General features: G+C 41.1%; 1 protein-coding gene across 1 annotated transcript; it reads right to left on the bottom strand.

Annotated features, from left to right (window-relative positions):
* Positions 1-1,878: 1,878 nt before the first annotated feature.
* Positions 1,879-10,505, bottom strand: LOC132898674 (uncharacterized). Its single transcript, XM_060940388.1, has 4 exons — positions 10,419-10,505; positions 6,781-6,873; positions 5,900-6,391; positions 1,879-2,617 (listed from the first exon to the last, which is right to left on the bottom strand). The coding sequence occupies exons 1-4, from the start codon at positions 10,503-10,505 to the stop codon at positions 2,309-2,311; spliced, it is 981 nt and encodes a 326-aa protein (XP_060796371.1). The 3' UTR covers positions 1,879-2,308.
* Between the last annotated feature and the right edge of the window lie 10,375 nt (positions 10,506-20,880).

Below are 20,880 nucleotides of genomic sequence, written 5' to 3'. Positions count from 1 at the left end.
TCCACGTACTCAAAAAAAAAGAGTTTGCCATGAATAGATCGTTTTTCATTCTTTTAATGAAGTATAATTGATTTGTCTTTCCAAAACCTTTGCTAATGTTAAACAGGTCAAGCAGTGAAGCTGATCTCAGCAGGTCATCCACATCTAGAAAAACACAAGGTTACACTTGGACTGTCTGTCAAAGTCCATGAACAGCCACCAAGGTTTATTCTGTCCGATTAAAAAATGAAGTATTTTATTTATGAAGCCATGAGACAAAGCCAGGGCCACTGTTTTCAACCAGGGGGTTAAAGGAACACACTGTGAGAGAAGGTAGGAGGCTTGTGGGGACAGTGGTGGCTCAGCAGATCCTTCATGCTGGAACATCACTGTGACAAAAACCAGCATGGCGAGGGGACAAACCCAAAAACTCCACTTCACTCCATCAATCCACACTGTTGTTGTTAAAAATCAGCGAATCCTGAGATTCACTCAGATGTGTCGGTCATGATTAAACCATGAAGACACAAATGTGAAAATATTCGAGGGCATTTTGATTTCAAGAGCTTGGAAAAAACTTGAGTGTCAATTTCGACAGCAAAAAGATCTGAGTGAGCTCAGTTCATTGCTGCAATACTCGAATCTCTTTGACCAGAGAAGAGCTCCTGAACATCAGGGGAACAACTCCAGCAGACTTACTACCAAATTTATGGTGTCATCTATGGAATTATTGGACATTCTGGTCAAAACTGCGATCACCTTCGCTCACTCAGTGAGATACCGGAAGAGAAGGAAATGCACTGGTGCGCTCATGCGTCAACACCAGCACAGACTTCACACTCCTCTACCTGCGATATTTCTCTCCAATGTTCACTTACTGTACAATAAACTGGAGGAACTCCAGCTGCTGGTGGAGACAAACAGGGACTTTTATTCATCTTCCATTTTATGCTACACGGAGACGTGGCGATGAGGACTCGTACCAGACTCTGAACTGCAGCTGGTCAGCTTCCACCTTTTCAGAGCGGGCCGTAACACAGACCTCTCCTCTTTATCTACTTTCAGGACTTGTGTGAAAATCTGATGTTTTAGGTCATATTTATGCAGAAAAATAGAAAATTCTCAAGGGTTCACAAACTTTCAAGCACCACTGTAAATGGCAAACAGATGGAGATTCTATAAAATGACACAAAGTTGTCTTTAAAAAGAGAAGGGCATCAGATCTGGTCGTTAATATGTCAGAAGAGAAACTGACATCAGGATTTTAAAAAGTGGAACTGGTAAATAGTGCAGTGAAAGTGTAGATTTTTATTTTGGTCAGAACTGATATTCCGATAGATTTGAATGTAAAATATTATCGATGGAATAAATCATCATATGAAGTGACTCACGACTCGAGTCGTCATTTAATACGATTCTTTTTTTTACACATTATTATTATAGTCACAATACTTTGACCCGAGTACAGTTTGTGCTTACTCTACCGCCTCTGATTGTGTAGAATTTTAGGAAACGCCATGAAAAATTCCTAAATGTTCACTGAAAAAAAAAACCCTCTTTCAGATTTACATAAAAAAAATCATGTACATCGGTTGCACATGTTAAGATCATGTTTTCTGAAAAGAATGTATTCATGTCATTTAAACATGATTTTGTTTTACAGAACAAACATGATTTTTTCATGTAAATCTCATGTTATTTTATGTATAATATACATGATTCTGCTATGCAAAACATGATTTTATGTGCAATATATATAATATTTACTTCTTGATAAACCAACATTATTTATATATTATTTCATTATATTTTACCTAAACAAAGATTACCAATTAATTATTAGAAGCATCAACTAAGCTGACATTTTTTGAGAGAGAATACAAAGAGTTTGCCACACAGTGTTTCACTATTTTTTTTATTATTTCAAAATGCAAAGACTTGCAAACGTGCTATAGGCAAGCTACAGCATAGCAAAAGCTTTGTGAGAACTTGTGGTAATCAAAAACAGTCACAAACACCAGAACCCCTGACAATAGCTTGGAAATGAGGGTGTGGAGCAGAAACAAACTTGAGCTTCAAAGGTAAAAGAGCTGCAGAAATGGGCCCTGAAAAGGCATAAAATGTACAAGAGCTGAACTTGAACTGAAGCTCCCTAGAAAGCATTTTTTTAAATATTCTAAATTAAAACATTTGGCCAAGTTGTTTTGTAAAGTAAAAAACAAAGAATAACATACAAGGGATTAAGTGTAAAAGAGCTGTAGAAATTGGGCCCTGAAAAGGCATAAAATGTACAAGAGCCGCACGTGTCCATATAGTCCATTGCAAGTGCTCATTCACAGAGTCTGTTTTTCAGAACCTGAACTTTCCTACGAAGCATGGTGCCTTCCAGCTCCATCACAATTTTCTGCAGCACTTCAAAAGAGTACTTCAGATCATCAGGGTAGTTCAGGTTGAGCGCATACATCAAGCCGAACAACATGGCCACAGCCAATGCAACGCTGTCCAGATCCTGCACTACCTGCTGTCCTTCCAAGACAATCCCGATGTTCTCTGGTTTGCTGGTGGCATCATGTTTCACAACATAGATTCCCACTGTCGTCTCCTCAATGGCTTCTTGGATGTGGATTTCGTCTCCTGCCTGCAGAGGGAACAGTCAAACGAAGCAGGACAAGATCAAACAACAGAACAGTAGGAGTTCGTTGGAAAGAGGGGGTAGTGTGCAATGTATGGGAAAGCAGTGAGTGAGAAGAAAGATGGTGCGAGTGCAAGTGTGTGTGTGTGTGTGTGTGTGTGTATGTTAGGGTTTAGTGGAGCAGATTAGTGAGACAATATTTCAGTTGGTGATACAAGCACCAAATTTGGCACACTAATGCTCTAGAGCCTCATCTAACATAAAAGTATGTTATCCATGTGAACAATCAATATGGCGGCCATTTTTCAAGATGGCCGACATCCACAGTGTTTTTAATTATTGTTTGGACTATATTTTGATAGAATTGTCATATTTTGATTATCTTTATGTCATATTAGATGTTTGGGGGCATGGGGAATCTGATTCTGCATTTAAAAAATAAGATTATCAAACATTATGATGACAAAATGGAAATGTAATAATAATAAAAAAATCAGTTTTATATAGCGCTTTTCATGACACTCGAAGACGCTTTACAGAGGTTCAAACACACACACAGAGATAACGGATAATTACAGACAAGGAAAGAAAAACTAACTAACTAAAAAAAATAAAAATGAATGAATAATAAAAAGTCCACCAAGTAAGGGTCAGGATGTAATTCCCGTGGTGTAGCAGCCACAGTCCCACCAAAAGGCGCACGAAAACAAGTCCCACATCTCCAGCACCGCCGCCGTGACGCCGCCAGCAACACCGCTCGAACACCACGCCATGGATCCACAAGGCGAGCAGAGAAGCTCCGCCACGCAGAGCGCTGGTGTGTCCCAAAACGCCTGCACAGCCGCTGCGACACCACCGAGCAACATCACTCGGAACATCACGCCAAGCGTTAAAGCACAGAGCGCTGGACAACCACGATGTAAAATGAGCAACGAGCTCACTGCAGTCCACAGGGTTCTTGCAGGATTCAGTAAGTTAAATTTTAGACCTTTTTTAGACTTTTTAAAACCATCATGAACAATTTTTTGGACCAACACGAAGCATTACAACCTGCCCTACCCCCGCCCTTCCCAAAAAAAGACAATAGAGTTCAATTCTCAAAAACAATGTAATTTTGTATTGCGTCTGTAAATGTCAAACTGACAATCAAGTAGAAGACGATTTGTAATGATACATACAACCTATACAACCATATATCTGAGTTCCTCTCCTTTAGCACTGATCTCAGCTTCAAGGGCTTTCACTTCAGCAACTTTTTCTTTGTGTGCCCTTCTGAGGGCATTAGACTTTGAAAGTAGCTGAGCCATCTTGGAACCAGCTCTGCTCTCTGCTTCTTCAGCGAGTGCATCTGCCTCCCTGGCAAGACAGGAGGACACATCTTCCAGTCTCATCTTCCTCTTCTTCAGGTCCTCCAGAGCCTGCTCTGCCAGCTTCCTCTTCTGGCCCCGGGCTTCCTTCTCTTTTCTGACACGCTCCTGATCCAGAAAGAGTCTGTATTTTGACCGAGCTGCACCCACAGATGCCATAAGTTCCTTGGTGAGGGGAACCTGAGCGACACCTCCATGCATCGCAACAAAGTCACATATAAGCCTTCGGGCAACAATCGTGTCCTCTTGAATGTTTTCAGTCAGTATTTCTTTGTTCACTGAAAATCCCCTTTCAGCAGAGGCCTGGCCATGGGAAAGCAGCAGCAGCTTCTGACAAAAACCCCAAGCAGCAGGATAAGGACGGCTTAACTGCTCACACAAGAAGGTGTCTAGGCGTCTCTCGAATGGTTTGAAGGCAAGAAATGCTTCGTTTCTGGCCTCAACAGACAGGAATGACTCAAACTCCTGCACAATGGCATCGCCTACAACAAAGTGCAAGAACATTCAGTCACAGTTGTGACTGAAAATGCCGGCACTTCTGTATTGTTTCCTCACCATGTTTGTACTGTGCCAAGATCTCTAGATGTCTGCATTAACAAAACTGTATAAAATTATGAAACTTATATAATCAATGCATCAGCCACTGCACACAGAACAGGTACAGGACTCAGAAGAGGGCTAAGTGAAACATCCATTCTCAAGTAACACACTGTAGGACAGTGAAAACGTGTCAAATAGCAGAGCACATGTCTACACCTGAATGATGATCTAAATAACAAAATCAAATGATGATCAAGCATGGTATTTGGTTCAAACCCCCTTCCAAAACTATTCCTACCAGCAGGTACACCTCCTGACAGCTGCCTGTTCTTCAGGAAAGTCTGGACAAGGGACTTTAGCTCATTTTTGCATCTGTCTGGGTCCCGGAACATGACAGACGGGTCCAGACACTCCATCTGCCTAACTGTTGAATACTTTAGGGGACTCTTTTCCTGTGCTTTCCTTACAATGTCAGAGAGGCCCTGAATACATTCCTTCCTAAACTGAAGGGCGGCTAGCTCTCCACTCTTACTTTCCTGGACAATAAAAAATACACGTGGTTAATATCAAAATAAAGTTTAAGTATCACGTGGCATGACATCATTGGATTTGTCAATTATACTAAGTAATGCAATGATATCATACAATTCTTACTTACAGTGTACATATGTAAAAATGTGCAATACCAGCTTGTAAATAGGACCGGTGTGTGTTTGTGTGTGTGTTCTCTTTTTGCACTATTACTTATTTACTCTATTCTTCGATACTGTGAAGTAAACATCCCACTGTGTTGTACTTTTAAATGTCTGCACTGAAGTCAGTTGCTTTCGATCTAATTTTACATATGTATAGTGACAATAAAAGCCATTCTGTTCTTTTCTATACTATATTGATCATAATTAATCAATATTCAAACATGATACCTTGACTGCTGCCTCAGCACCTAAGCCAATGTCAATCCTGTGTGGTGGGAGGAGCAAATTCTTGTCAGACACATCTATTTTTGTGAGTTGAAAAGGAGTAATGTCTTGGAGAACGTCTCTCTTAATGTAACGTCTCAGTAGACTCTGTCAGTAAGCAAAACTACCATTAGCCCATTCCATTTCCTTTTATCTTGCACACAAGGAGATGATTTGAATCTATTCAATAGGATTTTAAGAGGGCGATTAACCTCAATTTAGCGATAAAGGATCTATCCATCTAACTTACACTAGGGGTGCAACTAACCTGGCCTTACCACATTTTAAATACAATCCCCAACATGTGACAAAAACCCAACTTGCTATTGTTATTTTTGGATAAAATATCAAAGGTGAATAAGTAAAAATAAGATGAGAAGCTCATGCAAACAAAATCATAGCCATAAGCAGTAAAAAGTTACCTTGATCAACTCAGCCAAGTCTTTGGCGAGGAACGGCATCACAGGTTCGTCAGTTTGGTACTTTTTCATGAAAGGGTGGAAGGTCCTGGCCACAGACATGAAGAATTGCATCTTTGCTGTAGTCAAAGGATCCTTGATCGCTGCCTCAATGGTGTCAAAGGATGCCGTCTTGGGGTTTGGGAGCATTTTTTTGTGCACAGCATCGACATACAGTAGGAGAGATGGCCATACCTCTAGTGCTCGTTCAACCACAGGGAGATTTTCGAGCCATCTGTGGCCACAAAATGGCTTTGGGAACAGCGTAGGTTTGGTGACCCTCTCGTAGTCCTCCCTCCGAGCAGGAACTTGGTGGAAAACTTGGTGCATGGCCTTCAAAAGTTTATCCAGATTCCAAATCAAAAATCCAGCCTTGAATGCGTTATGGAGTGTGTGGAGTCCACAGCTGCCTACAGACACCAGTTGTGCTGGTGTATGGCTGTCTTCTTGGTAGGCCTGTAACAATAATCAATCAATCAATTAATCGTCAATAACTTTTCAACCAAGTCAATAACTTTTCTGGACACAATAAGTCTATCTGCATCGTTGTTTTCCTCATTGCTATCCCACTCTTTCTCTCTACCAAAGATACGAAGTCAAAAAACTGCTATTGACTTCTCTCATTTACTTTAGTGTAAAGACGCTTGAGCAAACATCCCAAATAGGCTACTTGACAGTTGCATGATCTCGTACCACCACATTACCCGATGCTTATGTTAAGAGGTCTATTTTATTTTTTGTCATATTGGTTTTAGTTTCATTTCAAAATGTCAATATTATCATTCATCTCAATAAATTCTTGGTCAATTAATTGTTCAGCAAAATCTGCTCAAAATCAGGCCTACTTGTTGGAGAAGGTCCAAAAGCTTCCAGTTCACATTGGGCCCATCCATGGAAACTGAAAGCAGCCTGCTGGGGTCCAATGGCTGCAAAGCCTCCTTCATGGAGAATAAAAAAATAAAAAGATAAAATTAATGAACTGATGCAGTCTGTAAAACACATCTAGTAATGGCCACATATCTGGGAAAAAACCACAATTTAGCCAAAATTGTGAAGCAAAATGGAGGTCACAGAATCTTCAATTCCTTTTCTCCTCTCCTTAATTTTACTCACAATTGAACACATGTACAAACCATGCTGTACCACTGTAAACAAACAAATAAACCCTTTCAGCTCACATTGTCTTCGTCTACAAGATTTCAGCATTCAAATGCAACTCATTGTTTTTTTAACTGACCACAGGAAATGGTAACTACCTCTACATTAACTTCAGTTACCACTAGTGATCAGCAGATGGCGCTGAATGACCACTGAACAACTGTGGGAAATGATGCCCAACACAAAATGAATACAGGGGGACATACTGTATGTCACCTGCCCAGTGCTTTAACACTGAATAAACTCGTTTTTATGAGAGGAGCCTTGCTTCTTAAAAGTTGAGTTGAAAGGTGGAAAATGAGCAAAACTGCAACAACTCAGCACACTAGACGCCATTAAACAAAGAAATCTCATCTCATATCATTATCTGTAGCCACTTTATCCTGTTCTACAGGGTCGCAGGCAAGCTGGAGCCTATCCCAGCTGACTACGGGCGAAAGGCGGGGTACACCCTGGACAAGTCGCCAGGTCATCGCAGGGCTGACACATAGACACAGACAACCATTCACACTCACATTCACACCTACGGTCAATTTAGAGTCACCAGTTAACCTAACCTGCATGTCTTTGGACTGTGGGGAAACCGGAGCACCCGGAGGAAACCCACGCGGACACGGGGAGAACATGCAAACTCCACACAGAAAGGCCCTCGCCGGCCACGGGGCTCGAACCCGGACCTTCTTGCTGTGAGGCGACAGCGTTAACCACTACACCACCGTGCCGCCCACAAAGAAATCTACACGTAGAAATCAATTCATTCACGTATTTACACATTCTCCAATTCACTGATGAAAAAGATGAGCACTTAACACATTACATTACACACAAAACATATTACTAATGGACATTTTCCCCGTGGAGGTAGCAAGTTATCAAGAGAGTGTGAGCAGAACACAGTGTACAGGGGAAAACTTAAGTCCCACCTTTTCGACGTAAAAAAACACTTGTTTATACAGCTCACTTACTTGTATGTGCATCAGAAGGTCCTGTGTGGTTCCATGACCCATGAATTGAGAGTCCATGTAACGCGACTGCACCTCTCCATTGCTCCAGAAACGAATGTGGAGGTCCAGCTGTTTGGATTTGGTCGATGTGTTGAAGCTCTCATCAAATATTAGCACATACTGGCCGCTAATTGACTTCACCAGCTCTCTTTTTATAAAGTCTGCCAGGCCGAATCTCGCAATATAGGCGATCTTGTTAGGTCCGCAGGTGAACGTTGTGGCAATCGTTGAATCAGGAAACATTGCCTGGAAAAGGCCGTTAATGTTGCTGCTGCTGTTGTATGATAGATGAGAGGTCACTGTGTGTAGAATCCAAAGTACCTCAGCTTTTGACGTCTCCGTGGACCCGAAAGTCGCCTGACTGTTTGGCGAATGTTGAACAGCTGGACCAGGCAGCGATGTTGGCTGGGATACTGACAAAAAGCTTGAGATCGGCTGGCGACATTGCGAGCTCTTCACAGCAATCTGATGTTTCCCAGCTTTAGCGTGGGACTCCAGGGCCTTCACGCCTAAAGTCCCCAACTTAATTATTTTCTTGCAGACTTTGCAGCGAGCCGCATACCTATCACCTGCTGCGGCTTCTAACCAGTTTCGAAACTCCTCACGTTCAAGCCAAGCTTCATTAAACTGACACTTTCCCATTTCGACGCGCTATCCACACTCTTAACCGCACTGCTAACACAACCGCTAACCTTCTCTGACTGCCACAGACTGCATAAATTTGGCGGGAACTTAGAAGGTAGAACTACGGTAGGCGTAGTGGACAAACTGGACCGTTGCATACTTGCCGCGATCATCGGTGACTGAAGTTTTTTAGCAGGCAGACAACACCACAACCGGCACATTTTTTATTAATGTTCTGCAGGCACTTCTAGGAACGGACTGAGCGGATGTAAAAATTTTAGACTTGGATAAATTAAATTTTAGACCTGGGATGAAAATGTGTGGGGTTTTTTTTTAAGACATTTTAAGGCCTAAAATTTAACTTTCTGAATTTTAGACTTTTTTAGACCCCGCGGGAACCCGGAGTCCATAGCCGGGAGCGCAGGCATCGCCCACGGCGAACCAAGGCCTGGAGGGAAACCGACGCCCAAACTGGGTCCGGAGCTACACCACAACCGGCGGACAAAACACTCAAACATCAAACTACACAAACACACAGGAAAAAAAAAAGAAAAAAAAAAGAAATGAATTGAGTCATCAGATTGAGTCAACACCACAAAAATCTTTCACTTGATGATACAAACACCAAATTCGCCACAAATACTGTCCAGGTTGTACATTTCAACAAAAGTACACTGCCCAGCTTCAAATCCAAAATGGCCGCCATATCCAATGCTTGGTTTTTGCAGTACAATTTCAATGAATAGAAATGTGCTGATGACCAAAAAAACTTCAAAATGAACGTATGTATTCTACCATTGAAATACCCAATGGTGCCAACTGCATTCCAACATGGCCACAGTTTTTTCAAGATGGCAGACATTACATACAGACATTCTTAGTGTTTTGAAAGTTTTCTGTACATTCTGCTAGACTGAATGTCAACAACCATTATCACACATTCTTTCATTCGTTTCATCCCGTATGCCATCCAGGTGACTTAACCCGTTAAGACACGGCCCCTGTTATAAGTTTGTTGTTACCGGAATGGCAATGACCTAGTCGTAATGTATTACTAAAGACTCTTTGCAATGTCATAGTAGTGCAGTACTACAGTAGTAAAGGGTTTTCAGCAAATAGTAAAGCGTTCCACTGGTGGAACGGCGCGTATTATCTTTGGCTGGGCTCTCCCGTGCTGGCACACTCCATCAAGACCGGCACAGCTATCTACCTATAATACTACAACTATATAACCTTTTAGTTGATATGTTATTAGATAGCACTTGGGGTATGTATAGGGCTGCTCTATTCTACAGTGAGTACACTACTACAACAGTTAGTAAAGTATACAAGTACAGCTGGGCAGCCGTGGCCTAATGGTTAGGAAGTTTTGGATCAGAGGATTGCAGATTCAAATCCCACCCTAACCAATAGGAACAAGGTGTATCCCTACACCTCCATGCAGAGCAGCGCCTGAAGGGGGAGAGCCATAGCCGGGATGGAACCAGGTGGCAATGGGAAGGCACAAGGTCCTCCGAACCCTGACCAAGGCAACCTGCGACTAACAGAGGGAGTGCGATTGCACTCTGCATCTTTGTTTATCCGAGAGTCCCCAATAAAAGTTTCTCGAAATAAATAGACACTGTTTGTTTCCCTTCCCCACAGAACCCTGTCACCCCGTGACATGTACAGTATGTCAGCACACTGCATGTACTCACCACAAACTCCCGAAGTAGACATGCTGGGTCCTCGTTGAGGTACACACACAGCCTTGAGAATGCATTCCCGCCCTTCATCAACGTCATCATCCTATATCAAGGAAGGAAAAAATATTTGATAAAAGTCCTTGTTCAAACTCAATGTGAACACCAATCAGTACAATCTCAAAATTCTCAAATTCTCTTACTTCAGTCATGCAAGCCAAAATGCTTTGTAGACGCTTGCCAATCTGTCCTCCTCTGTTTTTGAATAGCTTCAACAGCTTGTCAGACAGCAGATCTAGTTGAGACAGAAATCTGGACTGTAAGGGCATCGTGGTAATTCGTTTGAATTCTGCACTTATCTGAAGAGACACAAAAGAGACACAAAATCACGATAAACATAAACTGATGTGACACGTAGCAATAATATGAACACAAACAAGGACTAAAAAGTGAATGCATATTTTTTTAGTTTCCATTGCACTACAGATTTAAATTAATATACAACTTATAATGCCATGCTCTATGCAAACTTCATATAGGACATACCTCATCTACTTCAAAGAGCGCTGGCCATCTTGCCTGGAAGTCCTGTATCATTGGTGTGTCTTGTACCACTTCATATCTCCTGGATGCAAATGTCTTATCCATTTTAATTCTAACAGTCTCTCTGTTGTTTCTTCTCTTAACATCTGAAAGAAGTTCCACTCTCAGTTGCTCAAGACTTTCTTCAGACTCTCCGATAGGATACGGGGGACAGTAGTTCACTTCTGACCGCTTTGGTTTTTTTATTCCTAAGGCAGCATTTGCTCTGCCCCCTGGTTTGTTCTTGATTGAGTTCACCAACACCTCACGGCATCCTAGCTTTCTCAAATGCGTCCTGTATATTGCCAGTTTATTTTTCAAGCTCATCTTCCATCCTGCATATCCAGAGACTGAGCCTTTTTCTGTAAGGCAGGGATGTTTGGTAATGAGGGACTGCCCTACTTCGTTCCACTGCTTGTCTGACACATACATTTTGTATCGAACTACCTCTTGTATCAGTCCTTCCAGAATGCTTGATCTCAGTTTCGGATCAGGAAGAAAAGGGGTCCCCCCCCCCCTCTGTAAGCTGCATTGCCATGCTCCAGTTTCAACTCCGCATCATAGGTAAACTGAGGAACACAAAAGATGCTGGGCCAAACTGGCCTTGAACCGGATGAGTCTGATTCAGGTGAAGAGAGTATGTCAGTGTCAACACTCCCACTAGATGAAGCTGAAGATTCTTCAGGAACGTTAGCCGTAGCTGAGGTGGAAGAACTATAGGTACACTGAGGAGGTGAAGCCGCTGCCAAAGGAATTACTCTGATAGTTCCTCTATCCTGCACTTCCTCCACTGAGGTGAGATTCATGAAGTCATTTCCAAAGAGACAATCCATAAACTGGAGTCTGAAAGAGGTGGTGAGGCCACATTGTCTTTGTACCTCAGAAACAAGTCCATCAACAGATCCTGGCAGTCCATTTTGAAAGGTCAATCTCTGGCTGCTGTTGTCACTCAGAATTACTTTTAGAAAGGCTGGGGAGCTCATCCTTCTACTCGTCTTGTTCTGTGAGGAAGATTAACAAAATAACATGATTACATTGCAGTCATAGTCAAACAGTCACAGATTTTCAGGCTGGGAACCCAAATGCAGGCACGCAATAAAAAACAGGCAAGGACTGACATGTTACGCTACTTACAAAACTCGACATGGAGTCTAGAAATGATTCTGGTCAGTCCATAAGTTCAAAATAAGTTTTGTTTACTAAGATCTACATTAAAGGTAGAGTATGTAGGATTGTGGCCAGAGTAGGCATTACAACTATGCTGCTCATTGCAACTATGCTGCCCATTCCCAAATTTGATCTTTTCATGAATATTTACTAAGTAATAAGCCAATATTTACTGGTCTGACCAAAGTACAGTAAGTTTTGCAGCTAAAGATGTCTATTATTGGAAATTCAAAATGGCGGACATGGAGAAGATCCACCTTTTTATGTACGAAAAGTGCAATTTTCCCAGTCATAATGAATACTTAGAAATTGATGGTGGTGGAAAACACTCATGAAAAAGATAACATTTGTGAATGGGCAGCATAAATTCTGGAAGTAAAGTACTAAAAAAATTACATACTCTACCAGGCCTGGAATTTCACCATTTTAGGGACAAGGCCACTTGGCCTTTTGCATTGTCAGTTTTTTGAGGGCATGAAGGCCAAAAGTCAGGGCACCAAGGTCATAAATTAAAAACGTGATTTTCTTGATAAAGGACAATTATTGAGGAAATAAAACGGACTAGAGGACCAAAAAAACATTTAACTTTTAATTTCAGAAGTACCCCTCATAGCACTGAAGTCAGAGATCTGAAATATTAAAAGTACATTGCACTTGCATGCTTTTACCATACCACCACATGACAAAAACATTCAACTCCAAGTTTGATTTGAGACAGAATTTACAACTTTGTTTTGGGTATTAACTGACCTTTTACAATGATGTGCCTTTTTAAGGTTACCATACGACTCAATCCGATCATATAGTCAGCCAAAGGATAATTGTCAGTAAGTTCATCCACTGCCACAAACTTCAATTCTCTTGATGGTGATGAAGTAAGTTCAAAGGCTCTGTAGTGGTCCCTATACCACCCACACAGTAACTTCACTATTAGGAACAACTCCCCATTCACAATACACATCTGAATGATTTCAGCGAACTCGGGTAATCCACTTACTGATCCATAGGCGACTACCATACCTTTACTGTAGGTAATTCCATCTTTTGATGCATTACGGGCAAGACACACGTCAAATATATTTGGGTATTTTGACCGTACAGATTCAACCACTTCCCCTCTCAGTACATCAACTGGTACAGTAGACACACCAGAGACATCAAGGCTATGTTTTCCATACGATGGTGAATTGATATGGAAAGCAATCATAAATTGATGTTTTGATGCCAAAGTCAGAGGTATATTCCTATAGCAACTCGTATGCTTCACAATCTGCTTGAAGAAGCCATGCTTTGATTCAAAACGCATAGTCCAAAGTTGGACTAGAGGGCCAAAACATCTTATGACCAGGGATGTGAGTGACAAATTTTAAAAAAAGAGGAAAATTTTTAGGCTCAACAGACGACCCCGAAGGGGTCGTCACGACAACGAAGTTGTCATGGGGAGGGTATGGGAGGGTGTGCCCTCCCATTGGTGGGGGTCTGGGGGGTCTCCCCCACGAAAATTTTTGTAAAAAGGACTTAAAATGGTGACACTTTAAGCACATAAAATGTAAAATTTCTAAATTAGCACATTTCAGTTTAAAAAATGTTTTGGTCAAATTTCATGGTGCTTTAGTGATACATGTTTCAGAACTTTACAAAAAAATTTTGAAAATGAGAAAAAAGTGTCATGTTTCAGGTTTGGGGTGCCGTGTCTGGCCTTAAGTCTGAAAAATGTTACCATTGATACCAAACTACCACCACTACAAATGTCATGTTAGGCCATATGAAAATAATTTCTTGTTTCTCATCACTATTTTTCCTCAAAATGGGTAGGACGGGCTTATTTTATTTTTATTTTATTTTGTTTTATTTTTCTGCTATGTGGGGGATAAAACACGAAAAATTGGAATGGTTGGAGCAGACTCTGGTTTCAGAGGCATGACGCTAAATTACCAGTGTAAAAAAAAAAATGTTTATGGTGGGTCAATTTTTTTTGGTTCGGGCTGTAATGACTATGAGGAACAAGAATATAATTTTATGTGGCCTTACATAACTAGCAATAAAATTTAAACCCTGCCACCAGTTCATAGTACATGTACTTACTCTCTTCAATCAGACCTAACACCTGAAAAATTAATGGCTAAATAAAATTCCACACTTTCTGTGAAGTTTATACTTGCAATATAATTTCAGATTAAACCTAATCATTGTTCAAATGTATCTGTAAATATTAAATGTGCTAGTGATAAATTAGATTGGAATTATCACATTATTTTCAGAGAACTAAAAATTTCATTCAAAAAGTAACAGTGAAGGTAATGTTTTTAATACGTAGGATAAAACATTATTATTATTATTATTATTATTGATGCCTACCTGGCAATGCATAGTTAGTCTTCTGAATCTCAACTCGACTCCTGTGTTTTTCGCTTTTCACGTGTCCACTGAGAGTCACAAATCCACGCCGTCCGTAGTTCAGTTCACAGCAACACAATTTGCAACGTGCGATTCCTTTCTTGTTGAGTTTTTCAAAAACCAAACTAAAAACACTTCCATCGGGAGCTTTGCGCTCTAACCAGTCCCAACGCCACTTATTTTCAATGCCAGAATCTATTTTCGTGACATCGGACTTCACAGACAACGCCGCCATTTTCATTCATACTCGTACATACCTGCCAACCTTGGAAAAAAATTTTGAGTAGCAACTTATCGTGGCGGTGCAGCGCAGCACGGCGTGAGGTCAGGCACATTTGCTGATCAGTATTGATTGTAATGAGGGAGCATGTGAACAATGTATTACTAAGCACAGAGTTCCCACTCACCACCATATCTAGTTATTCAACATACAAGCAGACTATGAAGAAAACAAGAACTCTTAATGAAAAGGCATGAATATATTTCCAATGCTTTCACCAAGACATTTGGCACAAGGCAACTGTGCCCCAAAAATATGTCCTTTATACAGACCTTAAACTTAAAGATAAGGGATAAATGTACTGCCTTTGGCATATTGTGTCTTAAATACATTGGGAATTATAAACAACAAAGAATCCCAAATAGCATGCTATGTCCCTTTTGACATTTAGCATTATATTGTATAGATAACAGAAAAACCAAAGGGCTATAGCCTATGTCTTTTAAAACAGACGCCGGCAGTCTGCAAAACACACACACACACACACAATCCTTTTTTCATAAATTTAGTTTTGACCATAAAAGAGATTCTGTTGCTCCTCGCTACACTAAACATCGAAAGTGAATATTCCAGAGTACCTATATAAATATATTTTTTTCAATGTTAATATTTAGTAAATGCAAACTGATAACCACACTTACAGAAAAACTTACTGAAAATAAATTATAGGCTACTCTGGCCTATCCAATAACATAGCCTTTATAATATTCACTGACCTGGCCTAATTTTGAAAAAAAAATAATGGCCTATGTATATAAATGCAAGCATTTCTATGTTAGCAATATTATTACCTGTATTTCCTTGATGGCTAATGTCAAAATCATAATTGCACACTGTGCAAAACGCATGATTAGGCAGTTTAGGGGGCGGAGGCATGGCCATTGATCTTGATACTTCGTTAGGAACTTCTGAGGGGCATAGACTCGCTTCTTTTTAGATTTGCTAACCTCTCTCTCTCTGTCAGTATCCTCATCTGACGTCATGTGTATTATTAACTGCAAGGCACGCACATACACAAAACACACATCATCCACTACACGCACTTACGTGAAAACACTTCGTGCGCTGCTCATTGAATCTCACATGCACGAGTAGCCTAGTTCAGAAGATTTTAACGCGTCTATCGGTCGACTGGATGGAAACGTCAGTAGGCTACTACATTTTCACTTTAGGCTATGCAATATTTTTTGGATTGAGAAGCCTGGGTCAAATATCAAAACAAGCTGGAACAAATATTTCCTTCAGATAAGGCAGAACACTGTGGGTTGTCCTTGCTTTATTCACAATACCCTTGCCCTGCCCATTTACCTTCAAAACGGTGTTTAGCACCGTCCTCCCTTGTAAAACCAGTCACAGTATGAAGATCGACCGAGAGGGATGAAAATCAATGTCGTTACTTTCGTTTTGACGGCTCCTCGGCTCTCCGCTTCGCCTCATAGCCTAGGCCTATTTGAAGAGTTTAAAACTAGCGCTGTGATTGGTCGAAGTCTTCTTTTCTCTACAGGTTGCTGGTCAATGCGGTTACACCCATAGACGAGTTGCCTAGTGCGCGAATGCACAGACAGTTGAACCGGAATATTAAAGATCTTTCTAGAGGTCTGCGCGGGACAGAATTTTCAGTCCCGCTCCCGCAAAGAATTATGATTTTCAGTCCCGCTCCCACCTGCCATATTTTGTCCCGCTCCCAAATCCCGCATGATGCAGACGTTCGCGTTATTTCTCACGAAAGTTCTTGTCATTGGCTTGGGGAATTAAACACGCTGAGCTTAGCTGAGCTCTCCACTGACCGATCCTTCACCTAGCGCACGGAGCGAGGGTGCGCGTTGCCAGGCGGCATGCGCAGCTGAGGCTTTACAGAGATACCCAACACACCTACCAACATCTACAGTGGATATTAAGAATATTGTACATAGCTTATAGGTCACTCCTCACATTTACATTCTAGGAAATACAAGTAGGCCTATAAGAAATTAATATAATTTAAAGACACAGCGTGATGGTGCCCCGCCCCCTACTTTGAGTGGATTTGAGCATAAATATCTACAGCTCACGTTCAGGGCTGCGTTTCCCAAACCAACCAACCAAGTTAGCATTAAACCAATATGGTACGATGCAAGTTTGAACTAACTAACATCCAAAAAACGACTGTTTCCCAAAGCTGTAGTACCAACTTGGTCTGAACCAAGTTGATTTGAACCAACACAGTTCAAACCACGATGTTTTCAGATGTGTTCGGATGGTCTCGTTTATTGTCGGAATTCAGAGAAACAACCCGAAGTTGGCTGACAGTGCGAACGGCATTTCACCATTAAACGACCGTTAAGCCAAATTTGGTGCGTCCATAATCTTCCCCTGATGCTTGCAACTTGGTGTAGATGTTCATTTAGACTAATATAAAATTGCAATACCCCTCATTTGGAAATCACGTGTAAACAAAAGGCATCTCCATAAATTAAAGCATCATATACTAGTTTTGGCTATAAGGCTATTTGCCCTGATTAAAAATAGCTAAGCAAACTGCTGTGAGATGGCACAGATAACGTTATGTAGATCTACATGTTGTGTATTTATAGGTGGCATTGTTAGGTTTATTGTAAGTTTATTGTTTAGACTCTGACATTCTGCTGACACATTCCAAGTTGAGCGCTGCATGCGCTCATGATTGACAGCTCTCACTTTGATTGACAGCTCTCACTTTGCGCACTCGCACTCCCACTTTCTTTTTAAAGCACTGCGAGCTTCACTAGAGGAGCTCTGCTCTTCTGCCACGATCGGAGATCTCAAACACGGAAGAGCGGAAAGGAATCGGAAACGTACGCGAGATTAGACCACATCCGCAAATTTAGGCATCTTAAAATGTTTTTATTAATGCCAAATAAAATATCCAGCACAAATTATATATGATAGACATAAATTAATAATTTATAAATTTTATTTTAAACACGTTTTTAGTTAGCGGGACTGCAGCTTATCACCTCCCCCTCCCGCCCGAAATGAGCTTTCAAAATTTGCCCCGCGCCGCACTGCTTTGCGTCGGGTCCCGCGGGAGTGCAGGGCTCTACTTTGAACTCAAAGCCATCAATGGCTTTTTGCGTATTTTGAAGTGTTAAATCGTAGCAGCGTAGTTTGATGTCTAAATGCGTATCTGCTACGCAAAATGCGTAAAGGTTGGCAGGTCTGCTCGTAGCAGTGCATGTACAATAGCGACTCCTCTCCACACGGCGATAATGATCAGATCGCTGTAAGGAGCTTTCGTCACTTCCGCTTAGTAAAATCCGGAAAAGTTTCGCGCCAGACTTTACCGAATATATATATATATATATTTTAAATTTTAGAAAACGCGGAAAACGATTTTTTTACGCGGAAAGGCAATTTGAAAAACGCGGATTTCCGCGGAAACGCGGAGATTTCACATCCGTGTATGAGGTGGGGGTAGTGCTCAAGAAAATGCTGCTTTGGTAGAATCCTAACATCTGGAAAAAGCACCTCATATTTCTGTCTGTGATCAAGTATCTTAACCTCAAGATACGATATAGATTCATCTGTATGCACAGGGGCAGCAACTAACTCAACGATATCTTTCAAATCCATCAAAAGAAGCCATGCTGGTTCATCTTCTGGCACTTGAGCACCAATTAGAAATGGGAGAAATCTAATCAAGGCCCAATTTTCATGCGCATTTCCTCCTATAGTTTTACGAGCCAGTTGACTCTTTTGCACAACATGAGGTTTGTTTGTTTTGTCCGACCATTTATAGGGGAATGCCAGTATAGCTTTGTTAAGCTCATCCAACGTAAACAACTTCTTTGATATCATTAACAACAAGCAGCGAGCAATCTCAACTGGAACAATACCCTCAAGTACATCGTGAGCAACGTCAGGAGGAAAGCCAGATACAACGTGAAAACGAGACAAAGTTTTTGTGAATACACACTCACTTTTCACGCCAAAGCAATGAGCATTATCCTCAAGAGCTGCTTTTGCATGTGCCGCATAAGTCTCTTTAGTTCTAAGGTCAAAAGCACCAGATGCAACACAGTTAGACCTAATGTCACAGCCCTTTCCAAGGCAAAACCGACAGAAGTAGTCGCCTGAAAAACTTTCAGTAAGGCCTGCGATTTCATGCGCCCCCAAGTTATCTGCTATAACGCACTGCACCTCTAAGAGTTTCTCCTAACAATGGGATATAAACACCATAGTTCTCCAGAGTTTTTAGATCCTGCAGAAGTGGTTCTAACACTTTCATAGCCGTATCTTTTCACGTCAACACTTTTGCAAAGTATTGCCAGGAAAATTGATGGCAAAGACGAGTGAAAGCCAGGTGGCAGATTACCCAATACACACCATAAAGCTTGTGTTTCTTACGTGCCCAGTGGATTGCAGGTTTCAAATTCATCCACATACAGACGCAACAATATTCGCAATTCCTCAGCATTAAAAAAGCTGTTTTCTTTGAAATACAAAGCATCTTGAGGGGACCTCAATTCAAATGAAGGGTCAAGTTCAGTATCCTGTCGTCCTCTGTGGTTTTCAAGGACCTTATCAAGAACGACTTTGCAATTTAGTATTTGCTGCAAAGATTTTAATAGTGGGACATATTGAAAGGTGTGTTTGTTTTTACGATCAAGTACGTAGGTAATTGGCTCAACAACACTGAACTTTTTCTTGAAATATTGTCTACGTTGATATGAACTGCTAAGAGGACCACCTTTTTCAATTGCTCTAGGAACTGAGGTAGATGAGCAAACTGCTGTGGCGATTTCAGCTATGACTGCCTCATCAACCTCAATGCTGTGACGCTCTAAAATCTCACGTACAAGACTTTTAGCTGCTGGAATTGGTGCAGTGCTTAATAAGTAGTACAGTTCTTGTAGAAAGTCATCAATATGAGTACCTGGCACATGCACTAAATACTCTAACTTCAGCAAGGCTGCTGCAAGCTGCTTCTCAACTACACCTGGAAGTATTTCGAATTTTTTTTTTAACAACTTTATTGGGCTACTTACAAAAAATTACATCAATAAGAAATTAACATTTACAAAAATATAAGCAATAATAAAGAAAAAAAAAAAAAAACTAAAATTAAAGTTAGCCCAAAAGGGTGAGCACGAACGGGAACAAGTCCCATGCTGGGTGCAACCCTTAACCTTACAAAAGCAGTAAAATTATATAAAAATTCAATTAATATGTCTAAAACTAGTTACAATCTGTGACAGGAACAAGTTGGCGCAAGCGTCCATGTACATGGCCAGTCCGGGTCAAAGAAAGTATCCAGGTGCTTAAACATTAATTTCTTGACACTTAAAGTGAAAGAGGCAGAGCTAGAAAAGGCAATGGAAGTATCCACTGCGCTACAGACATGGTTCCATAATTTAACAATACGGTTAAAAAAAGATGCCTGGTAGGTACTTGTCTTACATAGCGGCGGCTTTAGATTAAAGGAATTACTGGCTCGTGTCCTCCCGTGCGATACAAAGGTGACAAAGTTGCTTATGTCTAGATCAATCTCTTTGTACAAGCATTTAAAGAAAAATACAAGATCTTTAAGTTCACGGTCTAGTGCTAGTGGCAAGATGTTTAAAGCCACCAGCCTGTCCTTGTATGACATCTCACCTATCTTAACTTGGTGAATCCACCTAGTGGCGCGCCGCTGGACGCGCTCCACTTGTCCTTTCAAGGTGACTTTATCTGGTGACCATACCTGAGTTGCATAGCTCAGTTGAGATTTAACAAGGGACAAGTAGAGTGTGCGCCTGCTCGCCCTATCTGTCAGCAGCGGGCAGGTCCGTATCAATAGGCCCAGCAGCTTATTTGCCTTTGCACAGATGGAATGAATATGAGAATTCCATGTTAGATCACTAGAGATGGTGACTCCGAGATCCTTTTCTTTGCGCACCTGTTCTAGCTGAAAGATACCCAGACGGTATTCATGTACCAGGTGGGATTTCTTGCGCGTAATACTAAGTGATTTGCATTTGGATGCATTAAAGTGGATGTTATTGCGTTTAGACCAATCCTGCATGTTCGTTAGAGTCAACTGTAAAGATAGAC

This window comes from Neoarius graeffei, chromosome 14 (assembly GCF_027579695.1).
Source record: "Neoarius graeffei isolate fNeoGra1 chromosome 14, fNeoGra1.pri, whole genome shotgun sequence".
NCBI classification, from domain to species: domain Eukaryota; kingdom Metazoa; phylum Chordata; class Actinopteri; order Siluriformes; family Ariidae; genus Neoarius; species Neoarius graeffei.
The sequence above is the reverse complement of the archived record's forward strand: the minus strand, read 5'-3'. Positions and strand labels throughout refer to the sequence as shown.